The sequence below is a fragment of the Eufriesea mexicana genome, unplaced genomic scaffold (genome assembly GCF_001483705.2).
Source record: "Eufriesea mexicana isolate 0111107269 unplaced genomic scaffold, ASM148370v2 scaffold4744748211, whole genome shotgun sequence".
Classification (NCBI taxonomy): Eukaryota; Metazoa; Arthropoda; class Insecta; order Hymenoptera; family Apidae; genus Eufriesea; species Eufriesea mexicana.
In genome coordinates this window covers 97653-110945 of record NW_016907866.1, presented here as the reverse complement: position 1 = coordinate 110945, position 13293 = coordinate 97653, and the positions used below count along the sequence as shown (strand labels likewise).

Here is a 13293-nt window from a genome sequence, read left to right as displayed (position 1 = left end):
CAACTAGGACTTAGCTACAACGCAATTTACTGTTTTCTTCTCAGAATTTAATTGCGATTGCATCATCACGTCGAGTTTGAAATTGCTTTAGTGTTCCAGTGTACTTCACACCTAACTACAATCTACTACGAGCAGACTTACATAATACCTTACTATAAAACTATAAATCTGCGAACTAAAATTATCCACACATGGGTACAGTATGAGGCATATGGTTAAATAACGACACAATTCTCAAATTCTCCAAACTCGGGCCCTGGGAAAATAGGTTTCTTGACTGGTCTCTAGCAAAATCATATAAAGCCGTTGAGAGACTTACACCTAACTGACATCTTCACGAAAAGTCCAACAGCAAACCAACACACGTGCCAATAACGTTCATTGCCATACAGCTCGTGATAACCAAAAGATGACTGGCTAAAAGTTCAGTCAACATTCGCAAGACACACTCTGAAGCCAGATGATTGCATCAGAAGCTCTGACAAGTTCCTCCAAGTACCTCAGTATGGACGAATCTTTAGGTCTACCGTGAAAGCGTCTCATATCAAGGCTGAGTCTCCCACTCCGTGCTACACGCGTCTGCTTTCATCACACGGTGAATGTTATCTGTGTATGCAGGACAATAGTTCATTCCCAGCAGGCTCTGTTCAGTGTCAGTCCGCGATCGCAACCGGTTAGGAGCACATAGGGCCGATCGTCTGGATAATCGTGGGTCTAACTTGGTGATGCGATCATGTGCGAACAACCGGAGGATGATTGTGCCTGGATAGACGACTTGATGGGCAAGATCGCCGACAAGCTGGACAAGAACTTCGACGATATTCGCTACGAGGTGTCAACGCCCACCGACTCGTTCTGCGTTTCCACCCTCACGTTCCTCAACGTCATCGCCAACTCCAGCTCGGATAACAGCGAGAAGCAGAGCGTGACCAACCTGGTGGTGAAGAGAATGTCTCCAGAGGCTGACCTAAGACAGGTGCTGAAATCGAGCGAACAGTTCCACAACGAGATACTCTTCTATGAGTGGTATGGCAAGCATTACGACAACTTGCCGCGCTGCATCTACGCAAAGGACGCGCCACCTGCAGACTCGGTGATCGTTCTTGAGAACATGGTCAGTCTCAGAGGCTACAGTCTCTCTCAGCTCAAGTACGACATCTCATTGGACTACACTTTGGCTGCAGTCCGAGAAATGGCGCGGTTCCACGCCAACTCATATGCGATGAAAGAGCACAGGCGAGAGGACTTTTTCGCTTTTGTGGACAACATACAGGAAGCTAGATTCTACCCGGAGACCAATGTGAAGATGATCTTCGACGAATCGGCGACTAGGTCAGTGGAATATCTTTGTAAACAGGGCTACGACGAAGGGTTGTGTGACAAGCTGCAGGCTCGGTTCGAGAACACGTACAACAACCTGATCCTGAAGTACGTCGAGCCTGAGGAACCTCTCGCTATCTTGTGTCACGGAGACTTCACGATAAACAACACGCTGTTCAAGAAGAAGAACGGTGAACTAACAGCTATGCTGATCGATTTCGCATTGATTAGGTACGGGTCACCTATCCTGGACCTGTCCACCTTTCTGAGTCTCCACTGTGCGAACGACCTGGACAAAGATATGCTGCAGAATGTCCTGGAAGTGTACCACAAGACTCTCATAGAGAATCTGGAGGAGAACGGTGTGGATTCCGATAAGTTTACGTACGAGGCTCTGTACGAGGAATATAAGAGGAAAGGTCTGTTTGGGTTCTTCATCGCCTCGTTCTTTTTGAGCGTACAGATGGACAGGACTGAGCTCCGTGCAAAGGATGCGTCGACGATGGATATGGACGAATGGGCCAGGACTATGCGGACGTTAGGTGGAGACGAGGTTTCCGAGATTTTGGCGAATATGTTGTTGAGGCTGAAGGATGCTGGATGTCTGGATCACGTGCTTCATTGATCATCGGTATTATTTTTCTTTGGGAATTTTCTGTTTGATATTGGCACTACTGATCTGTGAGATGTTCCAGATATAGTATGCGTGCATGGAAGATTATAATTCTAGTGGTATGACGAAAGTGTTATTGGTACTGCAAGCCTGAAACTAATCGTGCCAACTGGCTTGGTAATTCTAGCGTTAATTTTTCTGAGTATTTCGAGTATTGATGCAATAGTCTACTATTAAATTAGACGATATTTCTTGCGAGTAAAGGTTATGTACACAACAGTCAAAGTATGTTTATAAATAATTAGGATAGAACGTAGGATTATTGTTACGGCAAGAACAATGAAGAGAAAATAAACGTTTCCTGGATGAATATTAAAGTTTCGTCATCTCTTTTATCGTTCCCTTAACGGAAGATTCTTTGTGCAAATATTGCCGATCCTCTTGATATTTCCATTGTCACCAATCGTAGTGTTTACAGTTGAGTAAGATATACGCCAGCACTGATTTATGATCATTAATTTCGGAGAATTTCGTGAAAACTACAGAACCAAATAAACTATTGTGTAATACGTGAGAGAAATAGTATCGTCATCATTTTAGTATTTCCTGGTGCTGTTAAAGAATTATCGCAATAAAATAATCGAAATTTAAAATACGAAAATTTTATAAATTCAAACATACGTGTGAATTATTTATACGTTATAAATTTGTCTGATATGCAACACTAACTGTATATACCAATTTTATATTTTTCGCTGTGTTACTCGGATCAGTGTATGGCAATTTTTATTTCTTTTTGCATCCTTACTGGTGAAGTAATCACCAGTTTATTTCTCAAAGTAATCACGAATGGTAGTATTTTCTTAGTCCCTCAACAATTAATCATTTATATAAATTTCTTTATACTTAAAAACGACACGGAATAGAAATCAAACTGTAGATCTCATTTTCATTTTTTAATACAGTATGTTTAGTATAAAGTTAAATTTAACATCTGTCTAAATTCGGCTAAACGAATTACCTTGTAATTTAGTTCATCGATAATTGAACACCTAAAGCTCACTAAACAAACAAAAAAGGAAGAAAGGGAATTAAAAACAAACGTAAAGAAAGGAAAAGTTAATTCCCGAAGTAACTAGAAAATACTCCATCCACTCACGCTGCGCGAAGGTATCGTTTCCATAACGAAACGCTATCGGAAGGTTCGTCGTGTACCAGCTGCAACAAGATGCGTTTTCATAGGTATACGCGCTGGAAACCGAGTGCAACGACGCGGGTAAAAGGCTGGTTTAGAAGCGCTGGCAATGTAGGAACCCAACGTCATGCATATCCGGCGAAATAAAGCACGAGGCACCGCTACGATGCGCGAAATTATTCTTTCGCTTATATGCAAGTACGGATCTGCCTTTCAAATAGAGGCACTCCGCGATGTGCGCGGAAAAACTTTGTCATTTCCATATATTTCGCCCAGGACTGACAGCGCCGTCTCACGGGAAATTCACTTACACTCTAACCTGAATTTTAAGCCCGTTAAATTCTGCTCGTCGCGGCTGGCGACCGTGCACGGCCGCGTGTCCTTGGTCGACTGCGTGCAGACGGAGTGGGGGCAGCGGATGGAGTGGGGGTAGCGGCTAACGAAAGAGTGGGGGCGCTATCGTTGCATGGAAATGGACCTAAGACACGCGAGACTTAAGTTTGCGTTTCAGGAGATGAAGCACGAGGAAGAATGTGAGCAATGGTGATTGAAAATTAACGGAGAGGAAAAATAGTGTGCGCATCGTGAGAAGAATTTGATAATATTATCGTCTTGTAAAACGAGCTTTGATATGAATTGTTTCTATGATACTGGCTGACATACGGTGCACTATTGTTCGACTCGCTTTCAGTCGATCTTGGTACTTCTGTTAGTTGCGAATTCTTGGTATTACGTTGGAAAATTCTTATGCTATGAGGAAGTAATAACTCGAGGAATGTCGATGGCTATTATTTTCTGAAAATGTGAGATTCTACGAAAATTACTAGGTACCATTCTTTACGTCCTTCACTCTGACATTTCGCTTTTTTAAACTAGCTAATTTGTGCTTTAATTACACGCGGGATAATTGACAAGTGAAACTGTAAATTAAGGTGGAATTTCTTGTGTAACAGAACGAACGAAATGACTGAAATTTCCGTGCACTCGGATATTGTATAATTTCGAAGATTTCCATATGGTGTTAAATCATTTTATAGAACATATTGTATCAGTATTTGTAAATAAGTCCACAGTATCATCGTAGGTTACATAAAAATAGTTTTGCGGCACAAACTAAATTATCTGCATTCTTATCGAGACGAATTTACGTGTTTACGACTTTTAAGTGTTTTCTCTTTGATTTACACGATTACTATAGAGTCTGAAAGAAATATTTATCTTGCTTCTCGAATCACACGCCACAATAATAGAGTTCTGCTTTTTATCACTACCTAATCCGATTAAATAACGTTTATACCAATTCTGTTATCTCTAATTTGATATCTAGATTATCGAGTTCCATCGTATCTGCAAGAGGCTCGAATTTACTATCTGTTTGTATGTGTACATGAAGTTTCATATCAGTTTGGAGTTTCACTGCTTTGCAGTGATCACTATGAGATTATCCAAAAACTACAATGCAAGTGATTGAATAATATGCAGGTCGAACGTTATACACACGTAATTCGCAATAAGCTCATGTACAATTCAAACTTGACACTCTGCAGTTGGTTATGAAATATCTCTATATGTTCAGATGACCAGGTGATGTACATTGCTTCTCTATTATTGATGCTTTGCTTTAATATATTATTGATCAATTTCTTACGAATAATAGAAAATAAAATACACTCGCATTTACTTACAATAAGACTCTTTACATCAATATAGCATTGATAATATTATCCTATGATGAATTTTTATTTTCTTTTAAGTCATATCCCTAAATATTATTATTTTTTTTATTATTACTATTTCAATTGTCTATACATACCTAATACATTAAACTATTAGACTAACACGATAATGGGGCACATAAATTGATTATTGAACTTTGAAAGTGCACCAAAAAATATATCTTCAACATTTTTAACTGATATGATAAAATAATAGCTATATTCTTTATTGACTTAGAAATGATTATAATAATGCTAATTAATATTCTCACAATTAATTATAATTCCATTCCTTTCACTAAGTAAACAGTCACACGTTATACGTTTCAAAAATTCTTAAGGCACATTTAGAACTTCTCAGAGTACACACTGCTCAAAAATTGCTGAAACTTGATATTCTCTCGGCTGGAATGTTCCAATGGAAGCTTCGTCATTAAACCCAAGTCTCGCAACAATAGAAATCATCTTGTATTCAGCGGTTGTCAATCGCTCTAATCACTGACATCAGAAAGGATTTTATCGCCACAAAAAGTAGAAATGTTTCGTTATGTTGGGTAAAATAACGTTTATGCGAGCGAACGAAGCTTTTCGTGATTGCGTGATGGCAGGTAACGCGTTGCGCTATCTAGCGGCGAATCTTCCGAGTGCTCACATTTCCAGTGCTGTATCACTTCTACGTCAATGGACGCTTGTTATATCCTCACGATTTCGACATGGGCACTGGATACTCGTCAAAGTAGTTACACCGATTCGTTCAAGCAAAGATGCATTGGTTTCACTAATAAACTATGTCGATTTTTCTTTTTTTTCACTCCTTTTGGTGGAACAGAGTGATGCTGCTAATCTATTAACAATTTATCGCAGGCTAATTGGAATTAGATAATACAGGTCGAAATGATCTCATTAAATTTGATGTATTAAAAACACCGACGTAGTTTTCTGGCCAATCTTTATATAACGATGATACTGAGTCTTCGAGATGATACTTGGATGATAGTGGATTATCTCTTCTAGGCTCTTGAGTAATTTCACGATATTTTAAGCAACATAATTGATCACGATAGTGGAAGCATGATATATTGGTATCTTGCTTTCAATAATTGCGTAATGTTATTAAGTGACATAATCAAATAGAGATAGTGTTAATATCGCAATATTTTGCAATTCTGGACATTTTTCACAGGTGCTTGGATCAGGGATATACGGGGTGGAGATAACACTGTATGATTCAGCATTTCTGAAAACTCTTGTTTACCTCGGAACAAAATAACTTTTGTTTCTTTCCTTTATGAAAGATTATTCTCGCTTTGTTTCGATGTAAATTAAAATTGATGACAGTAGGCAAAATTTTGTATTGCTAGCTAATTTGACATCAATAAAATTAAAATTTCCAATCTCATTATTTATTATTCGAATTTATATTAAATGTTCTTAAATTAATGATTTATAAATTGCAATTAGAATTTATATTAATATTTACTTTCATAATATACTTAGTATGTAATTATTCGTATATCGATAATATAAATGAATTTATCTCATACGAAGAATAAAGGTAAATTAGAGAATTATAATATATACGTATAGGATAATGATGAACATAAAAGAAAAAGTTTGACTCAGGTTAAGAGAATGTGTAAACACGTACTTATACATTATTAGGTCTTCCAGAACTATGACACGGTTATGAAAGAACCTGCCTATACAGATATAAATAAAGGTCGGTCAGTTTACAGTTCGACGTATTTGCTTTAGCTTCTTCGACACAGTAGAATTCCTGTAGTCGATTGTGGTATGCTTTAAGAACATACATATGTAATATATAACATATAACAACATATAGCAATATATATTATATACTTATAATAATTACATTTCATTCTGTGTATACCTGTCAATACATGTCAAATATTGTCAATGAAAGGGAAATAGGTTTACACATATGTACGTATATATACCTCTTTTTCATCTAATACGAATTCGTAGAATGAAAGCTTGTACTATAAATTTGTACCAATTTATTCGACGATAGTTATTAAACACGTTAATTACACATGTAATTACTTCGTTAATTTGTAGGAGATTAATTGCCTTCCCAATGGATAATGTTAGTTTTACTCATTTAGGATGCCAACGGTGTTTCTGTTAGCAAACGTTAGGCTTTAGTTAGCATGTCGAATTGGCATGCCTGGTCGTTAAAGCGTTATTAGAAACGGTAATGGAATAAGTTGGAACGTGATTAGAAACTAGTCAATTAAAAAGTTAAAGGGGCTTCACGACGTAAACGAAATGTAGACTATCGGAAATCTCAACTTGAAATTTAGATGGAATCCACGTCCGGCTCGCCAGCACTCGTCAGAACGCAAACCAATCGCGTCCGTTCCCGTGCTATGGCTTTATTGACGCACGTCACTTATACAAACATGAAAACGCGTCAAAAAATATGTATCACGGTGCTTTTATCTCTGATTTATACAGTGTCACGCGTGTCCAGAACCACGGAACATGGCGGCTGGTTAAACGACTCAGAGACGTGACAAGAACCCCATTTTTCTATTAAATCGAAAGCAATACGTACATGCCGGCACTTTACATTTTGCAGAGAATTAACCATGGTTTCTAACACATTTTATCTATTGGCCAACGTAACTGTTCGAAATGATCGATTCGATTAACAACGTGTTAGTGATCTAACTCGATTAATTAAATAGTGATATACCATATCATTAACTGTCTCCTGTTCAAGAGTTTCAGCGAATGTTTCACCAAGCACGATAAAGTTGCATTACACTGCGTTAGGCAATGAAGATTAAGAAGATAATACCTGCAGTTTAGTAAGTTTGTGCACGTGTGTGATAGAATAAAGTCGTAATATCGCGAACATTTTGTGTCAAACGCCGATCACCGAAGGAATCTGAAGCCTCCACAGAGATAAATAATCATAAGTAGTTTGTACTGTACTTATCTCGAGTATGTATTGCGTTTTCGATAGACAGAGAATCCTTTGTTCGTGAAATAAGTGCGATAAAGTTAATGATTAGAAAATCCAGATCAATAGACTAGGAATTTTTACAACGAATTGCAATATCTCCCTCTTATCTTCTAGCAGCTGATAGCTCTAAACACTTAGACACTTGGAATGTCTATTGGTGACCAAAGGCGAGAAATTTATCTACTGGACAGAAATTAGACCAAAGTACTCTATAACCTGGGTGGGTCTTTTAGCTTCTAGATCCAACTGAGCTTAGGACCAGATCAGGACATACACAGCTAATGTTCCAGATGATCCCGAGTAGTTCTGATTATAGAGTACGAATAAGGTACGGGTATCTGACACTAAACACCGAGGTCTGAACGTTGGTAGTCGGTCGCAACAAATCTGTCTAACTAGCGATGGTTAGCCAATAACTAACCCACCTTATCGTGTAACAGGAATATGTTGTGTAAAGCTTTAAAGCTAGCTGAGATAAAGCAGGTTTAGAATCGCTACATGTCATCCAGTGGTCATTATGCAAACTACGAGTATTCCTTGCCATAACCTGCATATTTATCTCTCTAGACTCGATATGGAGATTCGATTCCAATAAACAGCTTTAAATATTGATTATATTCGATCCATTTAAATTTCGTGATTCATACGGTTCTGAAGTTCATCGGGTCAATATGATCCAAGATAAAGATCGCACTTCCATCAACGCAATGTTAAGATTTAAATTTTATTATAATGTTGGATAATGTATATCATTCTTAAGCTGTTCTACTTTCGTTCACCAAGTCACTACGCTATGAAATAAAAATGGCGTTATCGTGGCAGGTATGAGCAAACTCCGATCTACAATGACAAAGATAAAGTAGAAATACAGCTTATCTTCAAATGGAGGTGCACTGAAAGCGCGTTAGGAAGTTGAAAAATGGAAACCGGACATGACAGGAGTAAATATTAAACGAGGAAGAGTCCTGGAGGTCCAGGAGGGCTCAATAGGCGCTGGCCCAAGATAAAGAAGCGGAAGGGTTCGGCATCATTGTCACAGATTACCTACACGTTGGACCAATCGAGGATTAGGCCAGCTTGCTGATCAGTTCGCAATCACAGTCGGACTGACCTCCGCTCTGCAGTGCAGTGCAAAACTCGTGGTGCCATGACAGTTACACAGCGGTTGGCGCAGATTAGCAGTCGTAGCCAGGAACATGATCCTGCTAATCCATTGCGAGCTCTATGTGGCTTGTTGGCGCGACAGTTCAAACCCTAACAAGAACAGAGCCATGGTACACCCGATGTAAACGAATCGTTGAACAAACAAACAGCCTGATAGGGGGAACATTCTCCATCCAGGCATTCTGAACCGTGAACACCGATTGCCTACAGTCACGCTAACTGCGCATCCCAGTATATAACCACCGAGCGAACTTGTCGCCTACACATTTATCAGTTGCTGGAAGTTGGCCCGTTAAGATCGAATAATGCTCGTGCAACGCTGTGCATGTCGACTCGCGCCAGCCCCAACTTTTCGGCCGATCGAGACGAGTCTAACGATCGGCGACGAGCTCGTGGCTAGCAGACGTAGCTGGAGCAGTGGGAAGCTGGAGGAAAGGAAAAGAAGACAGGAAGATAAGAAGGTAGATCGACACGAGCTTAACCTCTTCGTACTGGTACACGCGTGTGCATTTAGTTTTCTTAATATTACGATTATTACAAGCGAAGAGAAAATTGGAATCAATTGGAGAACTATTTATTACAGAAGCTTTCAAAACAAACGCAGCTACCTAACCTCGAAAATAAAGAAAAGAAACCACGTCGAATATTGTACCGTTGTCAAAATTCGACACCGAAGAGGTTAGGTCGACCGAACTCGGCGCGTGGTTCGAGACGCGTAGGGGTGCTTCGATCGGCCACCGCAGGCGCGCTGCGATCGCGGTGAAAGTTTGCTGATAGTTGCAGATGCGTCTCGAAAACCCGCCTGTTGTAAATATAAAATGGCGCCTCGCAAACAGCCGCTCGAACGTCCCTAGAGGTGTCTAACTTGCAACGAAATTAAGAATTCGATAATGAGATTTCGAGATTGCTGGCTGGGGCGAGCAGAAGAGGCAGGAAAATAAGATTCTACGTGATTCGTCGAGATTGATGAGAATATTAAGTAGAGGGGGTTGTGCTACTGGAGAGGGAGGGAATTGAATTTAACTCCGAGAACTTGCGAAGGTCATTGGAGATCGATTACGGATGCTTCGATTTTTCTTTTTTCCTGCCAGTTGTTGCAAGCTTCTCACGCTGGATGTTCACTTTGAGGCGGAGGAACTGGTGAGGAATTCTAAATAAATTCCAGTTCCTACAATTAACTGTGACATTAACCTGTTTCTGTTCGTTGGTGTTTGAAATCCATCTTGATCCTTTTCGATATAATTTCTCTTAAATCTGAAGACACCAGAAGTCTGACTAATATAATATTTTTCAAACATATTTATCCGTAATTGTGTCTCCGATTTCACGTACCATTCTTCTCCCGATAAGGAAAGAAAATACAATTTGCAGTTGTCAAGAACGTAGGGGACACACGCAGCAACAGAATTTCATTTCGAGGACGATAAAAATGGAAGCAATCTACATTCGATGTTCATTATTGGATATATTGAATGTTCATTAATTCAGACAAAGGGAAATGAATTCAACGATCGAGCTCGACGATCAAATAATAAAACTATCAATATTTCTCGAGATCACGAATGGGTCCATTAAAGAAGAAAAGCAACAAAGTAGGAAGGCTCGTTTGATACAGCTGGGACCATTGTTTGCTAAATTTATGTTCTAACCTTCGTAACCCGGTACCTTCGATTTTCGAAAGTTGAAATATTCAGCGCTGCTAGTACGTTGACAACAAAGATGCATTGGCGTCGCGAGTCCCATTGCAGAAGCTCTTCGCGCGACGTCTCAGACGCGTTGATTCATTTCGATAATGAAAGGCGCGGATCGATCGGATAAATAAATCCGTCGGGCACGTGTATCCCGAAAAGGGGACTCCCGCGGGAATTCTGGCGTGGTTTAGCGACGGCGTGCATTTGTCTCCGGGAGAGACTGTATCTGGGACTCCGGCGTTATTTGCGCCGTTTGATTTACTCGTCTGCGTCGCTTGAGAGCACCCACTGACGTCGCGACGCGTCGATGCAGCTCGAGATGTATCTCTCCAACTATCTGTGCCCTTTTAGACACCACTACGATTTCGAGTTTAATCGCTGAATTTTTCAAACTTTGTCTTGGACAATAGTCCTGTGCTACTGATAAATTTGAGTGTAAAATAAACAGAGATATTAAAATATTTGATTGATATGCATCAAACGTTCAGATTGTATTACAGACAGATATTTCAACTCGAAATACATTTTTTTTATTTAATACAATAGGTAAGGAATGTTTAAAATTTGTAATTAATTAAATTAATTTCAGAGTAATGATATTTTATACATATTTCTCTTCTTTCTATTTAAAGAGGTAAGGATTCTGTACATTCTATAGAACATCGTACATGTATTTCATTAAAATAACTTCCGAGTATTATTATTATATATACATATTTTTATTTTTAGCAAAAGAGGTAATGATTATTTAGAACATCGTATACGTATTTAATTAAAATAATTTCTGTGTATTATTATTTTATGGATTTTTCCCGATACCCTCATTGTATCGCATTTCCATAATATTTTATTACCGCAAAAATTCCATTCCCCTGAATTCATGTTTTAATTCAATATTTCATATCCAGATGTTATCTCGCGAAAATAAACCGGATGCGCGGTGAATTAAAAATCACTGAGAACGAAAATCTGACAAATTAGGAATCAAACAAGAAACCCGTATACCACTCAGGGCTGTAAAAATTCGCTCCATCACTGCAGACCCTTCACGAGTCACCGAGGACTTCGCAAGTTTAGATTAACGATACTTTGCGTCATGCTCGCGAAACGAAGCTGACACGTACTTTAATAGACATTTTGTTAGGAAAAAAAGAACTGCTAAAATTCCCATGATTTATCATCCGAAAGATCCATCTAGGAAAAGGAGGAACGAAAATACGCCACTTTGAACGCAAATGAGAAATTGTAAACACTGTGCGATTTATTACATTCGCAAGAAAATAAAGAGAAGAGAAAATAATGAAAATGCTGAAAGATAAAGCATGTTTATGAAATATAATTTATTCCCGTGTCCAGTGGTTGCTGCCACTTGAGAAATCTAAATTACAACGCTGAATGAAATTCACGTTCGTGAAGAATTATTTTATTTCAGCCCGTTTTTCAGAGCTAAGATAGGAGCAGCGCCATTGGTTTACTGGGATTTCAATCTAAACATAAAGCTGTCAGCACCGCCGAGATTGATACATGCACCGTGTAGGCGAGCATATATCATTCGACTGGGGAGAGGAGCTGCTGCTGCTAGATACATTCAAGTTTGCCCCTTCAACGTTGAAGAGGTGAATTTTTTCCCTTGTACATTTCAGAGGACGATGGTGATGGGTGCAGTGGCTGTTCGTGCTTGAGAGCTAGAGTAGAAACGAAATTATATCTTTCATGGCGTTCTTGAGAGATGATTCTGCTTAGCAGAATCCTCTACAGGTTCGACCTGATTTATGACATAACCGTTTAGGGGATGTTAATGTGCAAATAATGGATTTTAGCGAATTCGGAACTTATTTATTTTCAGGGTAGTCGAAACTTCTTGTTCCAACTCAAAATTCAAAATTATTTAACACGATGACTGCCAAAAATACATAATTAGAGTAAACATCGATACTGGTAAATTTTTAAATAGCACCATTGTTACTATAATGGTTCGAAGAAATTAATGCCATACAGAGCATGCAAAAATAATTTTATTTGTACAAAGAAAAGGTGAAGCAAAACAGTCGGCGCAATATGTCGCCAATTTTGTAGTGCAATTCTTTGCTTTCATTCTTCCTAGCTGATTTGAATTATTTTCATAGCACACTTTGCAAAATCGCCTCACATTTCGCACACTTCCAGGTTTCTTTTTAAATTCGTGACGACGTCCTTTCTGTACGTAATTGCTCGATGAAATGCAATCTTCGTGAGCAGAACATTTCGCTAAATACATCGCTAACTTCATCCTAAAATCGGGAATTGAAATATCTTTTCGAGTTGCTTTTTAAACAATTGATAATGGCAAAAATGGTCTACAGCGCCGCGGGGGTCACCGGTGACCCCCAGCACGAAAAATACATTAAACGCGATTATACAACTCACCTTATCTGTTGTAAATAATATTTCAACGTAATATGCGTCGCATAATAAAATATTCATGTTGGCGCTATGGGCAAACCACGTAAAACGCGCGTGGCAGTCAACGTGTTAATAACGAATGAGATATCGGTACAGATCGAGTCCATGTGCCCTATAAGAACACTGCAAAAAATGATAAAGTGGTGTCATAAATAAGGGAG

The 13293-nt window shown here is 38.9% G+C and overlaps 1 protein-coding gene across 1 annotated transcript; it reads left to right on the top strand.

The window, feature by feature from the left end:
- Positions 1-344: 344 nt before the first annotated feature.
- LOC108552888 (uncharacterized) lies at positions 345-2427 on the top strand. Its single transcript, XM_017907606.1, has one exon. The coding sequence runs from the start codon at positions 734-736 to the stop codon at positions 1943-1945; it is 1212 nt and encodes a 403-aa protein (XP_017763095.1). The 5' UTR covers positions 345-733; the 3' UTR covers positions 1946-2427.
- The last annotated feature ends 10866 nt before the right edge of the window (positions 2428-13293 follow it).

Coding starts and splice junctions, on each gene's coding strand:
- LOC108552888 (XM_017907606.1), top strand. CDS start 734: ATGTGCGAACAACCGGAGGATGATTGTGCCTGGATAGACGACTTGATG.